This window comes from Calidris pugnax, unplaced genomic scaffold (assembly GCF_001431845.1).
Source record: "Calidris pugnax isolate Ruff unplaced genomic scaffold, ASM143184v1 scaffold103, whole genome shotgun sequence".
Lineage (NCBI taxonomy): Eukaryota > Metazoa > Chordata > Aves > Charadriiformes > Scolopacidae > Calidris > Calidris pugnax.
Window position 1 is genome coordinate 19,779,819 of NW_015090990.1, and position 16,154 is coordinate 19,795,972.

At 34.5% G+C, this 16,154-nt stretch overlaps 1 protein-coding gene across 1 annotated transcript in view; it reads right to left on the minus strand.

The window, feature by feature from the left end:
• The window catches only part of GLS (glutaminase), an 87,265-nt gene that overhangs the window by 20,858 nt on the left and 50,253 nt on the right, over positions 1-16,154 (minus strand). Inside the window, exons 8-14 of the mRNA XM_014954422.1 lie at positions 13,243-13,275; positions 12,913-12,971; positions 11,706-11,772; positions 11,136-11,186; positions 8,545-8,721; positions 7,130-7,261; positions 5,232-5,324 (exon numbers count right to left, since the gene is read on the minus strand). Of these exons, the coding sequence (XP_014809908.1) occupies positions 5,232-5,324; positions 7,130-7,261; positions 8,545-8,721; positions 11,136-11,186; positions 11,706-11,772; positions 12,913-12,971; positions 13,243-13,275 (612 nt within the window). The remainder of the gene's footprint in view (positions 1-5,231; positions 5,325-7,129; positions 7,262-8,544; positions 8,722-11,135; positions 11,187-11,705; positions 11,773-12,912; positions 12,972-13,242; positions 13,276-16,154) is intronic.

Below are 16,154 nucleotides of genomic sequence, written 5' to 3' on the forward strand. Positions count from 1 at the left end.
TGAAAAAACTCTACTCTTTCACTGGAATAACTGCTTCTGAACTCCCACCAGAAAACTACAGAAATATTTAAACAACATTAAAAAATAAAATAGTAAAATCCTACAAACAATGTTTAGGATACTAAAACATTATATATAAATTATGAAGCTCATAATTTACTACTTTGCTCGCAGCTAACTACTGTGCATCAATGACATGTATGTATCAAGACCAAGAGAAATAAGAACAATGAAAAAACAATCTCTCCCCTCCTCCCACCCCCCTCTTCTGACTCCATTGCCTTTTTGTTCATCTACCCACCCACTGGTGTTCTGACACAAATGCACAATGAAAACCAAAATAAAAGAGCCAAAAGAATTCTACAGTAAATCACCCATGGTTCTCTCTTTTTATCTACTACTTTTCTACCTTTCCTCGTCTTTCTGACTTTTAGAGAATAAACTCTTTTGGTGTGTGATACACATAATGAACAAACTGCTTATTTTAAAAACATAGTATAAGTAACTGCAGTTTATAAACCAACCTACAGAAAAGCTAAATTCTTAATCACAGCCACCCCTCCGTATGGGTATGTCTCCAGTGACAAAATCTTCCCTCAGAATCATCAAATTATAAATACATCTACTATTTAGTACCTCAAATTTTCATGGGGAAAAAAGTAATCCTGTGACAAAGGGCAAGATTCAGCAACCTGTTGTTCAGACACCACTGTTGCCAATGCATGGCTGTGGGGTTTGGACCACCTTCCTTGCTACACGTGATTTATTACAAGCTGTATTTTTCACTTCACAATGCTCAGGACCAACAGTTATTACCCTGGCACCGGTACCATTAACCACATATTTTCCAAGTGACTAAATTAGTATCTTCAAAACCACACAAATACACAGGGAAGTTAATAACCTACTGCAGCATGAAGTTTTTATTAGAAAAGTCACTGTGAGAAAGTTTTGCTACTTTGATTTTTGCTTTCAACTTCTAAGATAATGGTTCAAAGAGAAAAACAACTAGAAATCTTAGGAAGGTTTTCAAAGACTGGGTTAACTAAATCTGCTTATTCCACCTACCCTTCCAGAACTTTATATTTTCTAGAACAAAGTGCTCACTATCTCACTTCAGTCTCAAAAACGTGTTTGAACAAATCTGTTCTCCATTGAGAGGAAAAAAAATACAATAAAAATCAGCTTAAAATAAATTTATTAAACAATACAAAAATAAGCATGCTGGAAATCAAGATACATAAATAACATACAATGCAAATGAAAAATGGAAAACGAGACAGGTAACTTAACAACTGAGCCAAAAAGTACAACACAAATGCTAAAATAAAATTGTAAAAAGCATTTACATTTCTAATGAAATGTTAATGATGCTGACAAAGAAAAACAAACAAACAGCTAAAAATGCTTGAATATCAAGAATTGCTATTACTGTAGCAGAGGTGAACACTAAAACCGTTGCAGACTTCAAACATTCAATGACTAGCCTCTACCACCACGTCCCTTCAGACCTGCTCACCAAACACAGGGCAGGTGTGGGTAAGTCCTCACGGCAGATCTAACTCCTGCCCCTGTCCGTGTGCCCTGCCTGAACAAGAGCCATCTGCAGACATGGCAGCCCAGAACAAGAAACTGTTGAGCGTAGGCAAGTTATAAAATAATTGGTCCAAAGGAATCTCCTCCTGACCCCTCCTAACTAGAGGCTGGCTTAAATTCTGAGACAGGCTTCAAAAGCATATATTACAGAACTGTAATATATATCTCTAAAGCAAAGATTGTGTAAGCTGTACCCTAAATATTCTTATTACGCATATTAACGATCTTGTAGTTCCCTTAATTGTCTATTTCCCATTCAGGACTTGCCTCTACCAAAAGTTTTGTATGTAATTGACAAACATAAATAAAGATTTTTATTTTCAAGTTGAAACTCAGACGGAACAACTTTCCATCTTCAACTACTTTTTCAGAATTAGTTTCAAATGGTACTAAAAATCAAAATAATGTGTGTAGAATTAGATCAAGCAAATCCTCCATCATACACTTTCCTTTTCTAATTAAATCAGTAATTTAACCAGCAACATGTCATCACTGTAAATACTTTTCATTAGCAGCACAGACACATTACATTCCCCCTCGCAACTGAGGGCATTTCATGTAAAGACATGAAGCTTTGCAGGAACTGAACACTTGTTATGTCTCTGTAACTACTAGTTTACTGCAAAATCCTCAGATGGGTGGGATGTTTTTATAAATCAAGATTTTGCCTTTACTTATTTCACTTTATTTTCAAGACAAGCACTGACAAACCTAACGTTATCATCACTGATAAGACTATCAAATTGCTATTATTCAGCAATTTATGACTGACATTTATTACTGACATCTGCACCACAGATTTACCTCTTCATCCCAGTAGGACTTCAAAGTCACTGACCAATGATGTTCTGTATTGTTTCGCTTAAACATTTTAATCCTAGGCTTCAAAGACAGGAAGCCCATCCTTTTACAATACACTGTTAGATGAAGATTATTCAGGGTTTAGTCAGAGCTTATTTAAAATGTTTATGCAAAACTAACAATATCTAAACAGAGTAATTAAGAACAGCTTGCTTACTCAGAGAACATCAGCTTTGCTTTATCCATCTTCTTTAATGGGACAAAAAGGGGCAGGAAAAAAATCTAACTCTCCCCTTACGCAAAACTCACATGTGAATGTATTTTGGAGTTTGGGATAAACTAAAAGAGGAGGGATTGGGGGAGAGGGCAGGGAGAAGGGGCAGAGGTGTTACTAAAGCATTATCTGTCACTGTCTCTTAAAATACTCAAGCAGCTAATACCATTTGTCATGACTTGGACAAGTTTTCAATAGTTTTATAAACATGTCTCTGCATGATGTCTACGAGGGGTGGGATATATCAAATTATCTGCAAGCTTTTAAAGGGGAAAACTTTATAAAAATAGAATAAATTCCTAAGATTTTTAGCATCATTAAGTACCTAATCTGCAAATATCAAGAATTTAACAAGTCTGCCCTCTGTCCAGCATTGCCTACTGAGCCTATTTCGAAGCTTACATACACCATTTCAAGATACACTCAAAATTATCAAATTATGCAGGTAAACACATGTAGTTGCCTGTAGAAGAATGCAAGTCCTGTTTCTTAGCAAGCTGACAGAGGTGCAATCCCATTATCATTTTGAAAAGTAGCAATTAATGATAACTTTTTAAAAAAAAACTTAAAAATATGTAAGTAAATGAAACCTCTGATCTTATATACGAACATGCACACACATTAGCAGTTGAAAAATAAGTTAATTGTAAACAGTTTTAATAATACCTATCTATCTCCTTTACTCTGACTGTATTTTCTGCTCACTACTTGGTTGGTTGCCACTCTGAACCCAAGATTGCTTACATTCCTCTCTAGGGTGGAGCACAGCACTATTAGTAAGGCAGACTTCTGAGTCATAACTACCAGCTGGCAGTACAAGCAGCCAGCAAGACACCCAAAACACTTTGGTAAGAAATCTTTCCACAGAACTAGTTAACTTGCAGACAAGGCAGGGTTTTTTTCCCCCCTTCTCTCAGTCCTCCCCAGCCATTTTTGCTCTTTTTAATGAAATGTTAGCCTTAATAATTATTAAAGGCCTGATGAAAAAAAAATTATATATAATCTCCACTAGTGTGGCATATCGAAAAGATCCACTTCTGTTCAAAGCAATTTGAAAGCTCATATTAAAAAAAAAAGATGCAGTAATAACATGACTCAGAACCTATCTCCACTTAGTATACAATTATTTAGAAAGTCATGAATTTGCTGTGTTTTGCTCACACTACTTTATATTTTAATTAAAAATCCTCTATATGCTGAGCCTGATCAGAGGACATATCTAAGTTCTTGCTTAGCTCTAAAGTTAATTTACTTAAAACTCTCAGATATAAACAAACAGATATACACAAAAGCGGTATATCTTCAAAAACATTCAGATTTACCTTTTTCTTTTTAGAAGTAAATGTGTTTTAAGTCACTAGAAAAGTCAGTTAACAGCTTTGGGTTTTGTTGTTTGCATGTGCTTTCCCCTCCCCCTTGAACTTTGACAGTCTTTTTGGTATAGCATACAGAATTTACACAAAATGTATATATAAATGAAACACCAGGCAAACAATACTCAAATCAACGTTAAATCTAGAGATGCTTGAGGGTTTCTAAAATGAAGAATTTAATGAAACTAGAACCCATTCGTTTAGTTTTGCTCTCCCCGACCTTCCATTCTATACACTACGGTTCTGGAGATGTCCTCGTTTGATTCAGGTGACACTTTTTTCCATACTGTTTCTTTTAAAGCAAGTTCTTGCTGGAGATTCTCATAGTCCATTGGTCCAAAGGAATGCTAGTTGTTCAAGCAACATACATTATTTATTAGTGTATTTGAAGGAAAAAAAAAAATCCATACTTGCAGTCAATCCTAACAGAGTCAAGTTTTTCAATTCCTCACACAAACTTATTTTTTTCTTTTCCAGTTATAAAAAAATTCCAAATTGGCTATTTTTTTAGATGCATACATGCAAATAGAAAAACTTTAAAAATCATTCTATTGTATCTTCTCCTATTGAAATCTTCATGCCTTAGTCAAAACATTAATCATAATAAAAGCAGAAAGGTTTTCCGTATCTCAAGCACCCTTACACAAGCTTTTATCTTGTGTACATGTAGCTGGAGTGGATTCAGTTCATTCCCAGAGATGGCTTACACAGCTTCCTTAGTAACAGGCACTCGTCTACAGCAATATAATACCTGAATTCACTGCCTGTGCAACTCCCAGCAAGTCATGTGGCCTCAGAGATATCACTGTGAAAAAATGCTAAACAGACATCTCATGCATTGATTGCAGCACAAAACAGAAAGGCTAAGCCCACCAGCTGGTCAAATCTTTATTAAAGGCAACCAGAACAGTAAAACTCCTTGCCACTTTTATCAGATGCTGTATATTTACTTTAGCAAGGGAGATGAACTGCATGAAATGGGAGTCACAAATCTAATATGAAATTCTACTAGACAAACCCCTGTGATAGTGTGGTCCACCCAGGTAAGTGTCCACTAGTAAAGCTAACAAGTTTATTTGAAAGCTTTGATGCAATACATGTCATTGAGCAGTTTTGCACTTAAAGAAGAACTTTCTGTACTTGTGATGTCTAGAAGCAATACTCACTAAGCACACACATTAACTTACCCGCTGATCACCGCCTTCTCTGCGAGGATCAAGCTTTTTTGCAAAGTGTCTCAAATTATCGTAGTTATGGAAATTGCACAAAGAAACCAGATCCTGCAAATATTTACAGAACATACATTATTATTTGTATAAGATAGTCAAATGCATATGAGATTGCAATAATACTACCACTTATGTTTTACATTACACCCTAGTAACTTAAATCAATCATAAGAGAAGCATATTTAATAATTTAGTACCAATGTTGGTAAGGTCTTTTGAACATAACACAATGATATGACTAAGTTCTAACAACACCTTTAAACTCCTTTCAAAAGGAGTACAAAACAGGTAGCAATTTGCAAAATATCTGTTTTAATATATTTCTACTCCCATTGTATTAAACATTTCAGGAACAGAAAGAATAGTCTGGATTAGTCTACTACATTAAACTTTTAAATTCAATCAAAAGAATAAAACAAGAGAAGGTGTGACAATTGATTTTAGTTCACTTTGAATTACAATATGAAATGTTGCAATTACAGAACTTTGCTATGCTGTTGTATTTTTAAAAGTGAATGTTACATATTACTTGTGTGCCATGATGATCTATCAGTTTTTAGGTCTTATTATAACTGCAGTAAATCTCTCACCTATCTATTGTTTCTATGATTTTATATTTATATTATCAAGTACAAGACTATTTAATATGAACAGTCTCAAAGCACTTAAACTACAGTTAGTAACTTCTTAGTACTCTTACTTTGCAGCTGTACAGATGTCAGATAAATAGAAGTATGAACAGTTTTAACTGCTGTTCATCCACATGAACTAAACCCTTGCATACTGTGAATCCCACGCTGTTATCAATAAACTAAGTGAAGACATACAAGTCTTCACCCCAGGAACTGAAGTTCATCCAAACTAGTACCACTGCAGCTTAACTGTTATCACTACTTAAAAAAAAAAAAAAAAAAAACAAAAAAAACCAAAAAAAAAAACAAAAAAACAAAAAAAAAAAAAAACCCAAAAAACCAAAAAAAAAACCAAAAAACACACAACAAAACAAAACCACAAATAAACAAAAAACCAACAAGAAAAAGCCTGTTATGCCTTCAACTTCCAGTGCATTACCAATAAAATTACATTTCCTACTGGGATCTAGATAGCCTACTATTCTCATTTTTGAGACTTCCCCCCCATTTCTTATTACTGAATCAGTATCACAACGTGGGTTTGGGGAGAAAATGAAAAAGGTGGGGTTTTTATGTTTGTTTGTTTTTCTGTGGCTTTTGGGGTTCAGAAAAAAAAAACCCACACCAAACTAAAAAACCCCACAACCATTCTCCTCTCGCACAAAGCACCTTCATTATTCACAGCCCTTTCAAAAGCAAGAGACAAAGCTAGGAAAAACACAACAGGGTGTGATGTATGAAGACCTTTTTTAGGTCAGATTATTCAAAAATGTCTGTTTAAAAAAAAATATATCAGAGCAGCAATATTTCATGGAATCTTTTTTTCTTTTATTGTCATGAAATAAGAGTTGCATTTCCAATGTTCTGAAAATTGTTTCCTTTATGACTGGCAAGGAAAAGTAGTCTTAAATAAAGCTCTACAGCTTCTAATGCAGCATACAGAAAGACCAGCTCCTTTGCTACTTCATGAAGTGTTCCATTTCAAAGCTTTTCTACAATTAAATTCTCCAGTGCTTTTGGCATTGCACTGAATTAGTGTTAATTATTACTAAAATTCAAACATCTTTTATTGACTGTTCACCCTTGGATCAGATGAATCTTGCTATGCATGGAAGAGTAATTAATCACTATTTAATTGTTAGATCTCAGCAATACTAACTGAAGCAAAAGAAAAAGAAAAAAACAACAAACCGAAACCAAAACACTAAAGTGAATGCTGCTTACATGACAAAAATGAATTCCTTTAACACTGTTGCCCATCTTGTCCAAAGGAGGTGACCAGCACATCAAGCCCATGACATTAGGAACAACCAGAAGAATCCCACCAGCAACTCCAGATTTTGCAGGAAGACCAACCTATAGAAAAATTAGAGAATTACTGTCCTCTGCAAATATTCTTCACTATTGTAACACAATGCACCAGGATTTTACTTAAGATTATTATGTAGCATTGGAAAGTAATTTCAACTGGGAAATTATTACTAGTTATTTCTTTTTAGATAGACAGTAACCTGAAGCACAGTTTGCGGCAATCCGAGCTACGCGATCATAAACTCATTTGCTCTCAGAAACACAGGGAGTCAGTAATACAGTGAAAGAGATAATTCAAATCTATTATAAAAAAAGCAATTATGACTAAGCGGTAGTACACAATTGTATCTGTCACAAACAGTTTGCAACAAGAGAGTAGTACAAAGCTGTATACATTAAAAAAACCTTGATTGGAAAAGGTGAAAACAAAAACCCAAGAAAACAGAAGAGTCTGTCCATAAAAACCACACAATAGCCTACGTATTTACAATCTGGATAAAAGTATTCCTTTTTTCCAATAGGAACTAACATGTCACATATCCCCGCAGCCCAGTAAGCAATAACCTTTAAGTCACACAAAGCATCATAATCAGTTTTACATGTATGCAATGAGGAAAAAACAAAACCCCAAGAAAACAGAAGAGTCTTAACCATAAAAACCACACAATAGCCTACATATTTACAATCTGGATAAAGGTATTCCTTTTTTCCAGTAGGAACTAACATGTCACGTATCCCCATAGCCCAGTAAGCAATAACCTTTAAGTCACACAAGGCATAATCAGTTTTACATGTATGCAATGAGGAAAAACTAAAAACACTCAAAACAAAATGCTGAAGACAAAAATAAGATGCAGTACAACTTGAGATACTCATATATATAAGAAACGTAACTGCTGGAAAATAGAAGCACGGTACATATGCTGTGTATGACAGCCACTTCTACAGCACATGAGAATAATTCATTAAACAGCCTGAGTTAATGGTGAAAAAGCAACTGTCTGCAAAGGCTTTCTGCCATCCTTTACTCCCATATAGCAAGATTTCTTCAGCTATGCTGTTTCCAGTAGCATCTGCATCAATCACCTGTTTCTCTCATGAACAAGCTCTTAAAGGACAGTATTTAATTTTCAACATGAAAAGGATTCTCAAACATGAAGTGGCAGAGAAGAGCAAGTACCAAAAGGTATGGTCTACTAGTCAATTTCTAAACAATTAATGTAATGCCCTCTCCCCTACCTCAGAAGCAAGCCAGCCCTGGAACATGGGAAACAATAGCACAGATTAATCTTCCTGGTCAGTATAATTAATATCTGAAAATTACTTACATGGAAGGCAAACTGCCCTGAGAAGTCATACATGCCACAGGAATGCATTAAACTCAAGGTGTTCCGGACTGCTTCAGGACTCAGTACTCTCTCACCAGTGATCGGGCAAAAGCCACCATTAGCCAGAGTTGCTGCCATCACACTTGCCGACTCACACGTTACTTCTATTGAGCAAAGCTTATGAAAAAGAAATTGAGATTATAAGAACAGATGATTCTAGCACAATAAAGCAGGATCAATAACATGACTCTACAGAAATAACATTTCATAAAATAACTTGTAGCATAACATTTGTTACAGGTGATGCTAGTAGCATCAACTAATATGGTCTGAATCTTCCTAGTATAAAGATCCCAGCAACAGTGTTTGTAAGCCCTCTTAATAGTTTGGGATAGTATTTTACACAGGTTAGTGTCTTCACTTGATTCCTCCCCCCGCCCCCCATTATTTTCCTTTGAGAAGAAAAGGTCTGGAAAACAATCTCAGTATTTTGCATCTGCTTAAATGGCAAAGCCACAGAATGACTGTTTTGTTCAATTTGAGTTTGTTTTGTGTGGGTTTTTTTTTAGTTAAGCCTTAGAAGACCACACGTATCTATTAAAAGTATATTTTAAAGCTGCAAATTCTAGCACATGCAAGTTTTAATGCCAGCACTTCCTGCTGATGCAGCCTTATTTCACCTTTCTCTCATATATACTTTCTGATACATTAATGATACAACCATACGATAAGTTTCTCCCAGGATCCCTGCTTCAGTACAGACTATACATACTTTGGTGACACATCAGGAAATGTGATGTGATGCCATCACCTGATGCTGCCTCATTTCTGTAGAAACCAAAAGATAAGCTGGTTTCAACCTGAAATGCTACTCTGAAAAGTAAACAGACTAGTGCTTGTATTCTTGCTTCTGCCAAACAGTCATTACATGATACTTTCATGAAGTTACCTACGCCAAGTTTGCATGAGTGGTTACTACCTGGAATTCTTATTTTCCGGGTGCCAAACTCAATACATCCTAGTCCAATCAACTGGAGTTGCAAATCAAGAGATTGTCAGAGACGCATCTAAAATGGCAACTGTGTTTTAAACATATGAAGTATTACATAATATCACCTACTTTGAAAAAAGTGTTTCTAGGTTCTCAGTTTAAGCGCCTGCATTTTGTACCTCGGTTCTCTAAAATAAGAATAATCTGTCCTCACTTTACAGAGACAATAGGAAAACAAGTTTATTCCTGTTCAGAAAGTTCCCAGTTACACAATGGGGGAAGGAACGTTACAGAAAACTCAAAGAGAAGAAATAACTAGGCTTCTAAGTAGAATCTGAGTGTTGGAAATTAAGTGGTGTACAATGAGAAGAAAAGAAAATAGAATTGCTGCTCGTGTATGAGCTGCTCTTTCCCAAGTATGGAGTGAAAAAGGGGATTTTGCAAGGTGGAATTAAAAAAAAAACAAACCAGAATGACGTAGTCATGAAATCAGAGGTCATAATGCACTAATATGAGGCCAAATCAAAATACATCAGAAAAGTTAGTTTTGGCATTTCTTAAACTATGAATAGCCTTGCACTCAGAAGTGTATCAGGACTTGAGGCAGTGGGATAGGAAGCGTTTAAAAAACACGTTTAAAGAGTCAATTCAAATAAGTTATCAGTTTTGTTCTCTAATGACAGAAGTTCAGAGTAGACTATTAACTTGTACCTGGTTCCAACTCAACAAGAGGTCAGCTAAGGCTAGTCTCATATACCTTGCTTCATAAACACTCATTTCATTCAAAGATTAGAGCAGGTGCGTCCCAATAAAAAAAGAATCAGATAAAATTTGCATTTAAAAAAAATACTGTTTATAATTTGCATAAGTAAAAGCAAGTCTCATGAATCAAAACCAGATTCGTTTTGAGAACTAAACTCTGGATTTCTTTTTAATCTATCCCAGATGGACTGAATCGGTAACACAACTTGAACTGCCTCTTGAGAACTACATGCAGCAGAGCTGAACATTAGGAAGCCCTTACTGAGGAAATACCTCACACTTGGCAAGTTCTCATTTTGTGACAGTTGCAAATAACTTGCTGAAAGTGAAAAAGAAAAAAAAATGGGGGAGGGGAGAATATATGACTCGATTCTTTGTTTTACTCATAAGTATTGAATTAAACAAAAAGGAGGAGATATTCATATTATTTCATTTATAACACTACCCTTGAGCTTACAATAGAGCATGCACATACTATTTTAGTTACACACAGAGTTTCAAGTCCTTCACAGTACAATAAAGAGCAGCAACCCAAAGAAGCAGAAATATTTTGTCAAACTCACTGAAGTAATACAAGACATTTTAAGGTTCTAACTACTAGTGTTTTAAAGTCTATTGCTAGTTTGCATTAGCAATAAAGACACCTAAGTGCATCACTTAACAATAGCAAATCTGGATACATCAAATATACATCATTCATTTCCAAGCAGAGTTTAACAGAAGCTGACAAGTTTAACTATAACCCATTAAAGCCTTCATATCTATGAACAAATCAGCTTCTACTGCTTATAATAGTAATTCTAAGTCTATAATGAATCTCAATTTTAAAGTCAGTTACCTGAAAATAGAAGTCTAGTATAGCAACCATATCGGTGCCTTCAGGAAAGCACTGAGAAAGAAAAATAGAGTCTTTAGGTAAAATTGTGATTTTTTCTTATTTTTTTTTTTAAATACTGCTTTTAGGGATACATAAATCAAGCAATATTCTTGTCAGCATATTAAGCATTTATATTTAAGATTCTAAATTAAATATTTATTTAAATGTAACAAGTAGAAATATTAAATCATGTCAGATTTAAAAGTAACAGTGCGGTGAGGTCATTGAGCAAGGTATTCAAGTATTTTTCACCACAGCTTTCAACATCTCTAGATCAGTAAACTGTAAAATGCATCTAGGAGTTTTGTAAAGTCATCTGTACAATACAGATTATGCATTTTAAAAGAAATAAAACAAATTATCATGGCTATGATACAGAAAAGAGATAACACGTGTTGTATTAGGGTAAGTATCACACTATAAATGACAGCAACTTCTGCCATACTGTACATAAAATAAATCAAAAATCTTCACAGACTATGAAAAACCCCCACCATACAGTCTTCAGAATACAATAAACAAGAGACCAACCTTTTTTTCTTTCAAGTAATAGCCAATTGCAAAGTTTCTATCTCCACTCTCTCTTTCGGACTGGAATCTTAAAATAATAAAAAAAAGTAAAAATGAGACAAGGCAACATGTAAAACTTTCAAAAAACCGTTGAACTTCAGAGACACGTAATGTAATTCAGTAACACTGCATGGAAAGGATAAATTACTTCTGAACACAAACATTCTACTAACAGGACAGAAGTCACCATAGAAGCTCACCCCAGTACACCCAGTTGGAGTGAATTAGCTCTGACATCCAAATAACACACAGCACTTCTTACCCACACATACATAAGCAGACTTGGAGATAAGGCAATAAGATGCTACTTTTAGAAGCGTTTCTGGAGAGGCCATAGTGGAATGAAACACCTCACAAGCAGCTGTAGTGAAACCATCATTCCCTGCCGACGCCGACCAAACTAGAGAGGAACCTGATGATGAAGCTGCAGGCCAAACATCAACCAGACTGATGGCTGCAGTGTTTATTGTGACAATTAAGTTCAGGATAAAGCCTAAAGGAGGAATCTTTATGTGCATACAAGGGTAGGTAATTCTCACCTGTCTGTTTCCTTCCACAGTAAACACTTGAACATTAACAAACCTCACGAGAAACACTAGATATCTCATTCTGCTTCTCCACACCTGCGGTCCAGCTAGCAACCTAGAAACTACTCTGTTATATGGAATCTTTATAATTTACCCAGTGCTGCCTCCAAAAGCTCACAAGATTTGGGGAATTGTTTTAGAAAAGAATTTAAATCAGCAAAACAAAAAAAGCATAAAGAGAGTCCCAATTGTATAAAGCATGCTTTCTGAATATTTCATACGCAACCATCAACATGCAGAGTTTAATTCTTTAACATGAATGCCAGGAAAGCAAGAGTTGCACTTACAGCTCTCTCTGCCATAGTACCAGAGTACTGAGCACAGAGTATTCCAAGACAGAATAATGTTTCAAAGAGGTAACCAACATTTTTATGTGAGATATAGCCACACTGATGTCAGAGACATGCACAACTTCAGTTCTTGTAAATTTTAAGTCAGACACTCTCAAACATTAGGGATGAAATGATGGTTTCAATGTAAATAACTGAACTTTTCCATAAACTCAATATGCCAAGTATCAGTTGGCAACTGCCAACTATAATTTTCCATCTAACTTCATTAAGTAAATAAAAAATACTTACGTAGCATTACTGAATCCAACATACTCATTACCAGCCATTTTATTCATGAATTGCATCACCTGTTAGAGACAGGGAGGAGGAAGGGAAAAGCATGCTAACGTTTTCAGACATTAAAAAGTTATAATTAATCAAATTTCAATCCAGCCTTACCCTAAATCTTGTAACACAATTTTACAGATGCAATACAACACACTAAACGTTTAAACAACCAAGTACAGATAAAAAAACAAGCCATTTGAAATTATTAAATTTCACTTGCAATTCCCTTGCTACCTTGAAACTTTTACCACTGAATTTAGTTAAAAAAGGAATGTTGTAACATTAACTTACGTAGTCAAATTTTTCTGCGTTATTTGCTCCTTGCTGCAAAAAAAGAAAAAATAATTTACAAAAATTGTTAACATAAGACAGACATAAGTTCACTTAACAGTATTAGGATTTTTAATGCATATAACTAAGTTATGAGGCTAACTAAGAATAAGGTACTACAATCATTTCATATATTAATGAAAAATTAAAGTGTTAGATAAGTAAATCTTTAATTATAATTTAAATTAAATAATCCTATAAGAGTCTTATCAAACACCTGTATGTTGGAAATGAATTTAAACTGAAAAAGGTATGCTTTATTTTAAGTGCTCTCTATTCAACTTTACGTGTTTAGCATAAGTAAATGTAGTAGTTAAAGCAAAAAATACAAAAGTAACTACAATCAGGATAATTATAATGAAAACACTAACTCTTTACAGATTAGTAACCCAAAGGTATTCTTACATTACCAACACAGCTGAGCATAGGAAAGTTCAAGCTACTGAAGTTAAAATATTTCCATGGCTAGCGCCCATTCTAAGAATTTAGATTGAAGACTTAAAATAAAGTGTTACCCCTTACTATGAAAATAATTGCATTTAATCAAAAATATCTGATTGGATTAATATCCGATTAATGTCATACCTATTAAAAATTAGATAGTTAGAAAAATAGAATTTCACATCATAGAGTACGTCATTGTGCTAACAATATAAGGAAAAAAAATCTAAAACCAACTTAATAAGGATGCTAGTGAAACTTAATTCTTAGGGTTGGTTGGTTTGGGATTTTTGGGAGGACAAGGGGTGTTATTTTGGGGCTTCCCCCACCCCATTCTCAAATTTAGCAGCTGCCAGTTAAAAATGGCAGCTTTTTACAGGTCTTTGACAGGTGACCTTCCACAAATTCTTATAGCAAGACCTTGAAAGAGGGGTGGGAGGTAAAAAAATAGCACATGGTCTACTGGGAGGGAGTTCTTAATAATTATTTTTAATTTTTAAGTAGCCAAGTAAAATTTTTTCAGGAAGTTTAACAAACAGTGGCATCACATACACAAGTGGAAACAATGCATCTGGAGAAGGTATTTTAAAATTAAAGATATTGTATTTAGATAACAAAACTCCATGTAATGTATCTCAAACAGCCCAAGACGCTACCTGCACTGTTTAGTATGGGAATGGGAAAGGAAGTGGAAAAAAACTGAAGCTTTATATCAACCAGTATTTACTTAGTGAAATGCATAAAGCCAGTCTCATTTCCCACTCTGTATGCAGATTAGGGTGTTGCCGATAATCTTTGAAGCCCGTGCATCAGCTCATCTACGAGAGGATGCGCAGTCGTACACGTACGATCACTAGCTGAAAGGAACACCACACTGTTCTGCCAAAATTATGTGCCAGTGGTTACCTTATGCCTAAAGGCTAATAGCTTTAAAGTCAGTCTCTAGCTAACTTGCAATAAGATTAAAAAAAAAAAAATCATGATACATTTCAGCAAAATGTTCCTGTATAATATACCAGAACACAAGTCTTAAAAATTTAACTCCAAATCTGTTCAATGAAAAATAATTAAAAGAAGAAATTACCAACTTCATTGAACTGTTGCAGTTGTCAAAATATTCCATAGATCCTAATGCTGTAAAATATGTAACAACATTTAAACCACAAAAACCTTTTCAACCTTTCAAATGCACAATGAACATCTTTTTCTGGGAAAGTGGGTCAGCATTAGTTATGGGATGCTGCATTGATAATTGTATGGTTAGACACGTATAATAAATTGAAGCAAGTTCTTTTGTTAAAAAAAGAAAGAGGGAGAAAAGGATCATGCTTTCTGCAAAAATGTAAATACATAATACTTTTTTTTTTTGCCCAGTTGAAAAAAAATTCCTAGTCCTTCAACAAAAGCCTGGCTTTAGTAGCAGCATATAAAATTGATGGGCAAAAGACTCAATGCAAAATTTTCCACATCAACTTGTTACAAAAAAAGGTTTCTTTTTAAAATGTACATCTAATCTAGTATTTTGGGATGGAAATCTTCTGTATACTAACTCGGTGCATTTTTAGTCCTTGATGTTCCACACACTTGTATAGGTACTTTATACCAAAACACAAAAACATAATTACTGAAATTAGAGTGCTCGTATACCTAAAATATTTGCCTAAGTAATCATATGACCAAGATTTTCAGTACAGATTTAACATAACGCATAACTAGAAGAGAAAACTTTGCTTCCATACACAAGATGACGACTAAAAAACCCAACATATTAGTTCCCCTCTTTCAGCAGCCGATAGAGGTTTGCTGCTCCTCCTAAAAAAGCTGAAGAGACACAGAGGCAACACACATTCTATGATTAAAATCCAATTGCAAATATAAAATCTTAACATAAAGAATACTGAGCAACTTTGCCATAATAATTTAAACAGACAACAAAACTTCTGTTCTTGCACAACTGCTTCTCATTTTTAGCTTGATTTTATACGCTTACAAGTTTGGGGGCACCAAAACATTATTTCTTAAAAAGCACTTTTATTTAAGTTCAGATGCAATTCATCTACCTAGGACATCAAAGGAAACATTCCATGCACTAACTCCACAAACACTTAGTACATGTACTGGAACATATGTTCATATACACACTTACTGTATACATGCTTGTGTGTATATACATATGAAAAACACTTCTAAATGAACACAAAATGAAATTGGAAATGTTAAGATTGCAGCAGTTTGATAGGCAGAAAATTTAAACTTGCAGAAGACTGCTCAATACAATTTTGTAAACACTTAAAACCACAATGGACACTATGGCTGTCAATCATAAATTTGAATTTTTTGTCTATGTCATGTTTCAGTGATCTTTCCTTTTTTTTTTTTAACTTTAAAAACAAAGTACTTCTACTATTTATATTTCTACTAAAAAAAAACAT